Source organism: Fundulus heteroclitus, chromosome 10, assembly GCF_011125445.2.
Source record: "Fundulus heteroclitus isolate FHET01 chromosome 10, MU-UCD_Fhet_4.1, whole genome shotgun sequence".
Taxonomy (NCBI): Eukaryota; Metazoa; Chordata; class Actinopteri; order Cyprinodontiformes; family Fundulidae; genus Fundulus; species Fundulus heteroclitus.
In genome coordinates, this window is record NC_046370.1 from 1,225,685 (window position 1) to 1,239,503 (window position 13,819).

General features: G+C 36.2%; 1 protein-coding gene across 1 annotated transcript; it reads left to right on the top strand.

Annotated features, from left to right (window-relative positions):
* The first annotated feature begins 3,541 nt into the window (after nucleotides 1-3,541).
* On the top strand, nucleotides 3,542-13,819 carry LOC105926686 (transmembrane protease serine 9). The gene is made up of 12 exons (XM_036142567.1): nucleotides 3,542-3,596; nucleotides 3,963-3,983; nucleotides 4,078-4,240; nucleotides 4,445-4,716; nucleotides 5,868-6,013; nucleotides 6,092-6,333; nucleotides 10,298-10,344; nucleotides 11,535-11,555; nucleotides 11,637-11,799; nucleotides 12,141-12,412; nucleotides 12,863-13,008; nucleotides 13,100-13,819. Exons 1-12 carry the CDS (start codon nucleotides 3,542-3,544, stop codon nucleotides 13,343-13,345), a joined length of 1,794 nt encoding a protein of 597 aa, XP_035998460.1. The 3' UTR covers nucleotides 13,346-13,819.

Here is a 13,819-nt window from a genome sequence, read left to right on the forward strand (position 1 = left end):
ATTCGTACTTCTCAGTTCTGTTCTCCCTTCTGTAATCCATCTCCCCCTGTGGACTTTCACCCTGACGACATGCAGATGACATTGCTAAACTCCATAGTCGCTAGAAAAAAGACAGAGTTTACTTCATCATCATCTGCCTCGTCTCTAAAGGTGAAGCTCTTCCAGGACTGGAACCACCCAGTTCTCAGAAAAGTGACAGGTCAATAAAACCAGAGCCTAGGACACGGGTCTGGACAGCAGGTGGTCCGGTTTGGCCTTCACACAGTTTTGTTATGATGATATGCAGTTGTGACACATTCATTAGAGGGTATGGTCTCGTTAAAAGAATCAAGGTTTAGAGACTTCTTAATATGCTATTATGGGCAAGTTTAGCCAGCACCTTTGCATTGATCAGCCTTAGTTGAATCTTTTTAGATATATGTAAGTTTGTAATGTAGATCAGAAAATTTATATTATACCTTGTACTGTGGATATCATTACAGTTTTTAAGTAAATTAAAATGAATTTGGATTTTTTGGTACTGTTTTCATATAAAGAATCAATACTTTTTTACTTAACACTGCGTGTTACTGTGGTGAAAGACAGAGACCCGCTCAGCACACAAACAAGACATACAGGTTTGATTCATGCACAGCATTCATCATTTCTTCCCCTCGTTCACTGTGTGCCTCTAATAACTGTCTTTTTGGTAAAATTTGTTGAATGCAGTGTGGATTCAGGGAAAGTATAAAAATTCATTAATCATTTCATAAGGATCATGGCCAAGACGATCTGCTGCAGTTCAAACCGAGCATCCTATGTATCCTTTTCCTGATGTATTGGATAGTTGGACAGTCCCCAAAGATATAACATTAATTTGCACTTTAGGTTTGCAACAATGATTTGTTCGAGAAAAGAAATTAATGTTGACTCAGCCATGGTAGAGGTTCCAGTGCCCCTCTCATCTTAGTTTGCCTTTGTTTTTACTCTGTATAGGAAGTAAAAAAAACAAATATACTATAGTGCATTTAACTCGTCTTTTGATTTTTGGAGGTTTTCAAGGCCACACTTACAGATTCACAGCTATAAATGGTTCAGAAAACATTGCTGAAACTTCCTATAGCCTGCTGTGCTGCAGGGATTAGGGGTTTGATTGTAAAGCAGTGAGTACCAAAGCTGAACAAGTCTTATTTCCTTCTTTTTACTCATTTTTTATATCAACATAAGCAGAACTTGAAATGTTTTAAATAGATTAAGGATTTTATGGTTAACAAGGTGCTCATAGCGATTTGGTCACAACTGAATTTTTACATCTTACTTTTACGGACACCTTGTAACACCTCATTATGTAATAACACCGCAATGTGTAATGATGTAATAAAATTGGGCTATAAAATGTAATAAAACCTCATGGAAGCCACATTATCTAATAATAGATGCAAAATGTAATAAAATCCTTGAAAGCATGTTGTTGTAATTTCTGCCGCATTATGCAACAACTTTATTACATTTTGCGCAGATTATTGCAAAATACAAAAAAACCAAACAAACAAAAAAACTTTTAGACTAATGCTGGGGGTTTAAAAGGTACATTGCGGCCTTAATGGAAAACTGGTAACTGATAGCATGTTTGTGTCTGCTGAAGAAAACCATGACTGAGTTTAAAATTTACTGAAACAAATTTCAAAGATTGCAATGTGTAGTATTTGGGACATGATCATTATTACAAGCTAAAAATAAAATTAAGATATGTTACAGAGTGTTGGACGGAGAGAAGAGGGATGTGGATAGACAACGGGGGAACAAAAAAACTTTTCCAAAGCAGAGCAGTTTTCCAAATATGGTTGTAGCTACATATTGTTGCCGTACCCAACCCTTTTACTGAGGAGGGACATTTGGCCTGAAAAAAACAACAATTTTAATTTTGGGGAATTTACATATGTAGAAACCTCAACTACATTAAATGTTTTATACAATGATGTCATGGCATCTTCAAAATCTCTGAAAGCTAAACGGAAAAATTAATCAGTGCTGTAATTTCCTTGAACACTGACTAATGTTCATGAGAGCTAGTCATATGTTCAGCCGGGAATGAAAATATCATAAGCTTGCAAAGCCATGCCATCATCATCGCCCAATTGTTTATAGGCATAAAAATCTTAGTGTAAGTAAACGTCTGACTTTGAAAGAGGCATTTAAATAGTGTCTTTATAATATGTTTATATATATATATATATATATATATATATATATATATATATATATATATATATATATATATATATATATATACAATTGATGTAAATATCTGATTTCAAATATCTATTAACATATAAAGAGAAGCTAGATAAAGACACTCAACAACTTCTCTGGATCACATTGTACCTGTAGGTTAACAGCCCTTGTGCCTTGTGGTACAAGGCTTGATGTTGTTTATCCAGGGTAAGCCCCAGGAGCCAAGACAAGCTGAAGCCTACTGGTTTCCCTCTGGCCCTTTGTTCAGAAAACCAACCATTGCTGCACGCCTATACTGACAGAGCAGGGAAGGACAGCATTATTCAGCGAAACAACCAAGAGGCACATGGTTACTCTGGAGAGAATGCAAAAATCTGCAGCTCAGGTTTTAGCCATGCACTCTACAAACCCTGTGTTCATGGAGGTAAAGCAAGAAGCATTGGTGAATTAAAACCCAGATGCGAATATAGGCAGGACTATGTTGGCTAAATCATGCTGCGAGGAGGCTATTCCTCACCAGGGACAGGAAAGCTGGTCAGATATCATGGAAGATGGATGGAGACTTGCCACTGTGGTGGAGGTTAAACCTCCAACAGGACCACCCTAAACAACTACTATGGAAGAGTTCAGATTAAAGCATTTACTACTTTAGAATGGCCTTGTCAAAGTCTATAAGCTTAAAAATTAGTAGGAAGACTCAAAGTTGACGTTAGCTGACACTCTCCATCCAATCAGATGCGTGCAAAGATGGTACAGACATACGTAAAAAGACTTGCAGCTGTAACTGCAAGTAGGAGGTGGATGGATTGATGAACTCTTATTGTTGAAGCCTTACTTTATATATTTTTTTTTATTTAACCTTTATCTATGATATCTCATTGAGATCCAACAGAGACCTGTTTGATAAAACAAACAACAAAAACAGTAAAACTTTACAATCACAGTACCAATACAAGTAATTAAAAAATTCAACTCAACAAACAAACTAATACAATGACAAGGCAACACATGCTGTTGGTTTTTCCTTGATTAAAAATAGCTATATTTAAACACAGAAACAAGATAATACTGAGCACTGAGCACTAACACAGCTTTAGAAAGACAAAAAAGCGCATAGCTTTTTTTAACAGTGAGTAACTCCAACATAGCAACTTTCTGTAGAATCAGGGCAGTTTATTGAAGAAAATTATGTAAATTCCTGGAAAGGGGAAACAGCTGAACACCTCATCAGTGACAGGTTTTTTAGGTAAAGCACACAGGAAGTGATGACTGACTGGATCAAAGTATTTAAAGAGCTTCCTCCAGGGATTCAGCAGTCAAATGCACCATGGCTTTGCAGAAACTTTTGCACATTCTGGTCCTTGTGAACCTTCTCTTAGCAGGTAAGTCACTCTTTCTGTGAGAGAACATATTGACTTTGTGTAGTAAGTAGAAACTAAGCTTTCTGGTTCACCTATATGATCCAAGGCCAAAAAATAGTTTAAAAAAAGAGAATCCACTTAGTTTACAAGTATAGGGAGCTAAAAACGCTTTGTAATTTTGATATCATTATTATAAATATTATACACAAATAATGTATTCTTTACAGTTTTATAGTAACAAAATATTTTTGATGTAGCTTCTGAGCTTGACTGATGTTTTTATTCATTCTAAACCCCTTTTTTGACAGAATTTGAGACCTGTGTAGCATTTTGTTGAAGAAAATATACTGATACTGATGTGATTAACCTGTTCTGTCTCTTTCCCAGAATCTGGTGCACAAATTAATGGTTGGTAGAAATTTTAAGCTTTAACATACCTTGCGAAATGAAAATCATGCAACATTTGCATCCTAATGTTTTCTTAACTTATTATCTGTCTTAGTGTGTGGCATCAGTCCTCAAAACCCCAAAATAGTTGGAGGGGAAGATGCTTCACCTGCAAGCTGGCCCTGGCAGGTGGATCTGCAGCTTTGCGGCGCTCAGTGGTGTGGGGGCTCCCTAATCAACAAAAAGTGGGTGCTGACGGCTGCTCACTGCGTCTCAGGGTGAGTGCACCAAAATACAAAGCTCTTTTATAAAAGGTTAGTGAAATGATTTGCCTTAGAGCGATTACTAAACAGTTTCACATGCAAATATGCATGGCTGTATAGTAAACTAAAGTGTTTCATGCAAAATGTTATTCCCAATGGGGTTGTTTGTAAAGACAAATGTAGAAAGAAGTTTAAAAACAGCCTCTTTTCCCACTCTAGTACCACACCACACAATTGGACGGTTTCTCTTGGGCGGCTGCAGTGGAGTGTCAAAAACACGGAAACTGAAGAGTCCAGAGATGTTATTAAAATCATCGTACACCCCAAGTTCAACAAGAATACCTATGACAACGACATTGCACTGCTCAAACTGTCCTCATCAGTGAAGTTCACAAACTACATCAGTCCGGTGTGTTTGGCAGCAAGTGGCAGCACGTTCAAAAATGGCACCTCTAGCTGGGTCACCGGGTGGGGAAATGTGGAAGAAGGAGGTAAGTTTCCACTGAGGAGCTACTTACCATGCTGCCTGTCTTTATTAAAATCCATTCCATTTTTATCAGAGGAGCATTATCTTACAGTGAAATTTAACAACTTACATATGAGATTGTTTATTTAGAGCTAAAACAATTTCTTTCTTTTTTTACAATAGCCCTCCAGCACTATGTACATACTTCTTTTGCCTCTGGGACAGGCTTTAAGGTTCTCCTATAACATTTCATATGATTACAGCAGGCAAATAGAGGTCTCTATGACCATTCCTCTTTGCACAATCCCTTTGTATCGTCCAGATCCCTTGCTCCTATGTTCTCTTCTCCGTAGCTCACCCCACATGTTTTCTAGGCTCTGGAGACAGACATGGTCATGGAAGAAGTTTGATTTTGTGTGTGATGGAAAGGTTCTGGAGTGATTTAGTCTCTTCCTTATCCAACCACCAATGCTTTTTAATGTTCCAGTAGCGATTAGTAAATAATAATCTTTATAGGTCATTGGAACTTCATTTGTACTTTTGCAATGAAATGTGTCCTTCGCATTTATCCCCTCCTTCAGGGAGCAGTGGGCTGCCACTGGGCGGCACCTGGGGTGTATTCTCACTTCTAACTTCTAGTCCACCATTTTGCCCCCATAACAAGTTAATTATACACATATACACACCTTTGTGATGGTAAGACAGAGAAGACTTTTTTCTTGCCATGCTTTCCAAACTACCAGTTAACACGTAGACACCATTTAATGGTTGTTAAGGATGCTAGGTGACCCCAACATTAGAATTTCTGCTGCTTATAACGGGGAGTTTTACAGATGTGTTTAATGTCCATTGCCATCCTGCTCACAGAAAGATAAACACTGGTAGCCAGGAGAAATGTTCCATGTTGTATTTATGTATAAACAATACATATGGTTTGGTGATTGGACTGATGATCTTCTATTTCGTTGTTTTATAAACTGTTTTGTAACAATAGGTGTTGTGAATAGGTTCTATGTGAATAAAATGATTGGAATTAATTTTTAGAAAAAGCTGTTTTCCATTCCCCCCGCATTCATATTAAAGGAAGTTTTTTTTTTTTTTTTTGCCATCGGCACAGTAATGATTCTGTTATATTTGCTTGTGTCGCCAGAAGTCTGATTATTTAATCCTTCACAGTGCCTCTGCCCTCACCTCAAACTCTTCAGGAAGTTGAGGTACCAGTTATAGGAAACCGACAGTGCAGCTGTTTGCTTGGAAGAAAAAGTATCACAGACAACATGGTCTGTGCCGGCCCTCTTCCAGGAGGCAGAGACTCTTGTCAGGTAAGCTGCTCCGTTTCCTCCGTCGCCTGGATGGAAAACACGATAACAAGTTATAAGGTTTACCCTTTGCCATTTCAGGGAGACTCAGGAGGTCCAATGGTGAGTAAGCAAGGCTCACGCTGGATCCAGTCTGGGGTTGTTAGTTGGGGCGTTGGCTGTGCCCAGCCCAGACTGCCTGGAGTCTACACCAGAGTGTCCCGTTACCAGTCCTGGATACAGCGCAACATCAAATTGAACAAACCAGGCTTTATCCAGTTCACTTCCCGTGGACGGGATCCTGACACCACCTTCACCTGTCCTCACCTGGCTTTTTTACACAAGTAACAAGATCCAGAACTTCAAGCTTCAAGCCCTTTAGAAATTGTTGCCAGGGCAACAAAAGTTTTTGTAATAACATCAAACTATTTAGTAAAAATCACAAGAACTTTATTTAACTTGATATTTAAGAAAATCAGTTTTTTAAAGTTTTCTTTAAATTAATAAAATTAAGAAAAACCTGTATTTATTTGTTGATTTTCTCTGAAATATTCATATTATATTTTTTCTACTAAAAAATAATCCATTGATAAGGTGATCCATTAAAAGCTTTAAACACAGTTGGAACCATGTTTTTCACATCCTGTTGAACTGTAATGTCTCTGGTTGAAATTAAATGAAAATAAAATTTATTTCGGTACTGTGCCTCATTTCTTCGTGTATTTTGTGCAGTAGGAGCCCATCTTTCTGAGAAACTGGGTTCATTCTAAGCAACTTCTGTTCAGTCATTTTATTCTTAACCTCAAGGCTTTGCCTTTTTCTTCTTTGTTTTGTCCAGAAAATAATTAAATTAAATTTTATTTAGATAACACCATTTCAAAACACATCATCACAAGACACTTTCCTAAAGTCAAGTTCAATCAAATCCTCCAGGTTGGTGAGAAAGTTTCCTCTCTAAGGAAACCCAGCAGGTTGCATCAAGTCTCTCCAAGCAGCATTCACTCCTCCTGAAAGAGCGTAGAGCCACAGTGGACAGTCGTCTGCATTGTTGATGGCTTTACAAACAACCATTTAAATGAACATCAAAAAAATTGTTAAACTACAAATAGACTGGTGCAAGAAAATACAACGAAATAAAATAAATACTAACGCTGAAAAATGGCTGGGGGAACTTCCCCATGGATAAAATATAAATCATATCGATTGATATTGATAATTATCAACAAATTCAAAACATATTTTATGTGCAGCCCTAGGCATTTTATGCTGTTGCTTAGCGACCTATTTTTAGATACAGACACACAAATACTGAATTAAAACTCAACCCTTTATTCAACCAACTTTTTTACCAAAACTGCGACTTTTGGTAAAAAGTGTACTCTCTGAATTCTTTGAAAGGGGTGGAGCTTGGAGATGGAGCGTTCCTGGGTCTGCGTTGCGATTGGTTGGGAGGATGTAATGACTGTAATATTAACCTACATGGTTAGAATCCAAAAGGAAGAAAAACTGTTATTCTATTGAACTTTTTAGTGATCATCGGTATACGTCTATCAATGATTTATATTGTTATTGAATTATCACCCAGCCCTAATCACAAAGTCTGTCATGATGCGATTTCCTTGTACTAAGTTAACAAGTCTGTGATCAATATCATGAAATATCATCTGCTCATCTAAGACAATTATTTACTTTGATATCAACTCACAAAAAAATAGATCACCTGTTCATCTTAGTCATGTGCCTTGTGAATGTCAAAATAAAGGCGTATCTTAAAGATGATGCTTTGGATCAATGTTTAATTTTTGCATTAATGTAATTGGATTGTTAATCATTTAATTAGTGACGTGCAGTCAGGGGAGGCAAGTAGGCCAGGCCTCACTTGTCGTAATGGAAAGAAAGAAAATATATAATAACATAATATAAATTTTGATTCACTCAGTCATTTGTAATTGCGCAATCCCATGTTAACTGCGCTGGCTTCCATTCTGTGAATGCATCTTCTGGTCTCTAGATCATAAATTAAATTGTTCAAACAGTTATGAACTGATTTTCCACAATTTAATGTATGTGGATTACGAATTGTGTTTTGGTCATCAAACTGCGTGTAGCCAGGTAACATGTTTTCATGCTGCTGCGCCATCATAAAAGGCAAAGCACTGGTTGTAGGTGAGGCCGGCAGTTCCCTGGCCTCTAGGCAGGGGGCGCTCAAGGGACACCGCTTGTGATCCCAAAACTGTAGAGTAACAGCAAGTTATGGATGTTTTATTAGCGAGTTATGCTAAACCAGTAAAGCACTAAAAAGACTCTAAACATTAACATACAACCGGAACAGGACTGATGAAGGAAGGCTTTCCTCCATGGCAGTGATCTCCATTGAGACTGAGAGACTTTTAAAACTGGAGAAGACAAAGACTTTTAAGGACTTTTACCGTAAAATGACTGATATTTTTGTTCAGAAAGAGCGCCGCATGGACTTCATTTATAAGTACAGGTAAGACAGTACAGGTAATTATTATAAGTACAGGTAATTATTCATGTTTTGTTTTTGTAATAGAATGTGCGTAATGTGGGTTATAGTTTTTAAATGTGTTACAAATGCAGAAATCTGTCATAACTCATAAACTGTTACCAATCAAATGACAAATAATTTAGTTTTATTTTTTTCATCAAAGAATCAATATTTTTCCATGTATCTTGGTGAATTGATTTGGCGCAATCAGCCTCCTTCAGCACTTTGCAATGAGTCTACTCTGTAGAGATGAAGTGCCTCACCAGCTCTGAACCCTACCGCACGTCACTGCATTTAATCAATGTATTGATGTGGATCAGTGTATTATTACACCCATTAAAACAACCGTATTTTATTAAAAATCAAATTTCTGTAGTTTGCCTTAGCATGCAAAAACACCATTAGGCTCTGCAATAAATCATTACAATGTGTCTTATCTATATGACTTCTAGATGACTTACACATTTATCTTCAACCTGTTCCTTTTCAAACAAGTTGTGTAAAATTGCATGACTATTTTTCTCATTATTTTCTTTTCTGTTTTTACTTTTTATTGTCTGTTCAAAATAAATAAAGAAATAAATTATGCACCATCACAACCCTGCCCCTGTTCAAGGCCAGGCTAAAGACCTATCTGTTAATTTTGGCCTTTTATACATGCGAGTTAAAATCTAAACTCAAATACAGTTATATGTACAGATGATTTATTTAGTTATTATTACAATTTTTATTTATTTTTAATTCTGTGCAGCAGTCTGTGGTTGTAAAGCGCTTTAGAAATAAGATCTTATTTAACTTGATTAGTTAAATGGAAAACAGCTCCCAGGGAAATATTTTATGTTTCACAAATCAAAACATGCCCTCATGATTTCTATCTTTAATTAACTAGTTTATGCTTTGTATTAGTTGCAACAATAATGGCATACTTATTTGTCGGGCTGTATTTATGTACAATGTAACTGGTTGATTTACTGAAGCAGGAAGGCCATCCCCAAACATGGCACTGTTCCTTAAATAAAAAAATAAAATAAAACTCTGCCTGAGATATTTTAAGGCCTAAGAAATATCTGCAGTGACCAATGTTGACAGTTGATGATTACAATTACCACACAATGACTCCAGGAAGTGGACATAAGTGTAATGCCTTACACCATCATGGTTAGTCAGTTAGTTGATTTTATTTTATAACACAGATTACTGGCATCTTTCCGACCCAAAAAAGGAAAAGAGTCATGGATGATGTTTTCCTGTTAGGTGAGATAATGTGTGTGTGTGTGTGTGTGTGTGTTTGCACGTGTGCCTACTTTGAGGAGGACTTACCGTATTTTCCGGACTATAACCCACACTTAAAATCCTTAAATTTTCTCAAAAATTGATGGTGTGCCTTATATATGATTATATATAATTAATATTATATATATATATATATATATATATATATATATATATATATAGATATATATATATATATATATATATATATATATAATATAATATATAATCTATATAATATAATATCTATATCTATCTAGATATCTATATATATCTATATCTCTCTATATATCTCTATATCTATATATATTATATAATATATATAATATTATATATACTCAGGAGACATTCTTGGATTGGACCCCTGAGCTGTCTACAAGACTGCCTGACTGTAATGTCTAAACTAGAAGTGCATTCATGTAAAAGCCCCAACATACTCAGTATTAATTCAACATAAAAGTTACGTTTATTTTAGTTTTATGTTAGAAACAGGACAGTGTAGTCCAACTGCTCTGTCCTCCCGATAGAGACGGATACAGAGCTTTGGACGTGGAGGAGGGATTTTACACACTTGGCGAGAATATTTAGTGCTCCTTATAATCCGGTGCGCCTTATATGTGGACAAACACCCACAAAGACATGTTAAACCACTGTGCACCTTATATTCCGAAAAATATGGTACTTACTGTTTAAGATTCTAATGAAACAGTAATTTAAAACAAAAATACTAAAGGAAAAAGAGAAACTGACTCTGACATGTTCTGCATGTAAAAACTATATTTAAAGTAAATTTTATCAAATTTACAGAAATGCCTGGCTTGTAGATTTAAATTACTGTATATATGGGATGAACCAAAATTAAGTAAATTGTAGGAATCAATAAATTAATGAAGTTTAAAAGATAGAGACCAGGTAACAATTTGGAAAATATTGGCATTTTTTGTTGAGATATTTCCATATTTTCTTTAAGTATGTTAATCCTACAAGAGAGTTTCCGTCTAAAAGAGAGAGAGAGAGAAAAGCAGTGATTGGCATTACCATGAGGGGATGTGTTGATGTAACAGGCCAACATCAGAATTTTATCTCTTCATAGGAAGTTAAACTGCTGAACCACACAGTTGTTAATTGACAGCAGATAGATATGTTACACACGTAAATCGGGAAAAGGACGGGAGAGGGAGTATTCTCATGTGCCTTTAAGATGCACATATATAGATTTAATTGTTATAATTAATAGTTGTATAATTAATGATCATATAATCTGCTCATACATCATGTATCATATGACAGGGACACACATGAACAGGTCACTGATAAAACTAAGTATATAAAGAGCAACACACAAGTATTCAGCGGTCATATTCCTAATGGCTTTGTGGAAACTGCTTCACGCTCTGGCTCTGGTGAGCTTTCTCTTTGCAGGTAAGTCACTCTTGATTACTCAGTTATATACATATGGTGAAGTGAAAAAATACTAGTTAATCCTTAATTAAATTGAGAGTATTGCCTTGTTTAGAAATAAAAACATTTAGAAGTAGCTGTTAAAACTGTTGAGTCTGTATTAACGTTATGTCAAAAACAAACCTTTATGTTAAATATCAGTCTAAAATATCAATTAGCTTACGTTGCATATCCATCTTTATTAATCATGAAAATATTTATAGAAATGTTTAATACTGGAAAAAAGTATAGTTTGAAGCAAATAACTTTAAAAACATTGGGGTTGACTTTATATGATTTTTATTTGTTTTATCTCTTTCCCAGAATCATACTCACAGCTTGATGGTATGTAGATGATTAGATCTGAATTTTTCTTTAAATAACAAACCTTAAGAATAATATACATTTACCTAATTTCTTTTTCAGTGTGCGGCATTGCTCCTCAAAACCCCAAAATAGTTGGTGGTCAAGATGCCTTACTTGGAAGTTGGCCATGGCAGGTCAGCCTGAAAAAATTTGGCAGCCATTTCTGCGGAGGCTCCCTAATCAACAAGAACTGGGTGCTATCTGCTGCTCACTGCGTCAGTGGGTCAGTAAAAAAAAAGAGCTCTCACTAAAGTGAACCAAAGCCAAGATTAGACTAATATTGTTCTTAGAGAACAAACATCAGATTATACATGATTTACAAAAGAATTGCTGACATTCCTGTGATGTTCAAGTTGAAAATATGCAGGCTTTTACAGTAAATTGAAATGTTCCACCTGTGATCAAAATATTTCTTACCTGCCCTAAGTTACTTTACAAAATAAGGTGAGAGAAATAGTTAATTAACAAGACAACTGGAATCAGATTAAAAAGATTGTAAAGAATGGTTGCTGAAGGCAGCTCTTAGTTTCCAAAAGAAACTCCTTGTGTCTTTTTCTACTTTAGATCAAGTCCATCCATGTGGCAGGTTTCTCTCGGTCAGCTGCAGCTGCAGGGTGGGAACACAGATACCCAAGTATCTGTGGGAATTGATGAAATTACTGCACACCCACAATATGACAGTGGGACCTCTGACAATGACATTGCACTGCTCAGACTCTCCTCACCAGTGAAGTTCACAAACTACATCAGACCGGTGTGTTTGGCAGCAAGTGACAGCGCGTTCAATAATGGTACTGCCAGCTGGGTTACTGGCTGGGGAAATACGGCACAGGGAGGTGAGATTTCTTTAAATACTTATTATTTGTTTTAGTTTTTAGACTCTATGGCCAGGGTGGTATGGCCTGGGGAGTGGCATGAGTCCTTAACAGAATTAAACATACATATTATCACGTTAGTTTGCCCTAAACAAGTTTATTTTATGTTGTTTACACTTCCAGCTTCAGGTGACCCACAGAGTAGGCACTTTGAGAAAGTATAACCATATATTGCAAGTAGTGATGATGCTAAAGTTTGTATTTGATTCAGCTTTTTTTTCTGAGAGTTTGGACTACATAAATGATTTTTATGAAACATTTTTAATATGAATTTTGACTTTGGTTTGTGAAAACGAAAAAAAATATAATGTACAGTATATCTTATGTTGTCTGGGTGTTTGGGGACATATAAGGATTTTCCCATGTGAATTATTGATGCAAGAGTATCCCTCATGCTTTATTATCCCACAGTGCCTTTACGCCCCCCTCAAACTCTTCAGGAAGTGAAGGTATCAGTCATTGGAAACAGACAGTGTAGCTGTTTGTATGGATCTGGAGTAATCACGAACAACATGATATGTGCTGGTGATCTTTCAGGAGGCAAAGACGCATGCCAGGTGTGGTCATAGTTTTGGTTTATCATCACAATGATAAATCTGACCAATAAAGAGTCTTTCCATGTTGAAAATATTGTTGTTGCCATTTCAGGGAGACTCAGGCGGTCCGATGGTGAGTAAGCAAGGTTCACGCTGGATCCAGTCTGGCGTTGTTAGTTTTGGCAAGAGTTGTGCTCTGCCCAATCGACCTGGGGTTTACGCCAGAGTGTCCATTTACCAATTCTGGATAAACTCCGTCATCCAAGATGATAAACCAGGCTTTGTCAAGTTCACCTCCAGTGTAAGGGATCCTGACAGTACCTTCATCTGTCGACATCTGCCATTTTTGCCCAAGTAACAATAAGTACGACTGTAACTAATGGCATTTGTAACAGAGTGAAAGTGAACAGGTGCCAGCAGATGTCTAGGTCTTTATTAAAACTACAAATTTAGGTAATTCTTAATGTAGGCAGTATGTGGCATCATGGTTCCTGAAGTACTTATGTCAATGTCCTAATGTTCCTGTTGCTGTGAATCACTTACAGTGATTTTAATAATTTTTTGTGTGAAAGAAACTCATTCTAGCATCACACGATAGCTTTTTTCTCAATTTAACTGGCACACTTGTCAGTATTAAATTTGAACTTTGCAACATCTTATCATGAACTGTACTTATATTTTAGTAATAGAAAAACGTGTTGTGAGGTAATTTTTTTAAGTCCATATTTACAAATATCTTTTTCATCTTGAAATCATCTAGATAAAAATCACTTTAATTGTGTTTTTTGTATATTCTTCAATGTATTCTTCAATATACAATGTGTTTTGCCAC

Coding starts and splice junctions, on each gene's coding strand:
- LOC105926686 (XM_036142567.1), top strand. CDS start 3,542: ATGGCTTTGCAGAAACTTTTGCACATTCTGGTCCTTGTGAACCTTCTC. Junction 6,334..10,297: donor CACCTGGCTTTTTTACACAA/GTAACAAGATCC, acceptor TCCTCCCGATAG/AGACGGATACAGAGCTTTGG. Junction 12,413..12,862: donor GGGAAATACGGCACAGGGAG/GTGAGATTTCTT, acceptor ATTATCCCACAG/TGCCTTTACGCCCCCCTCAA.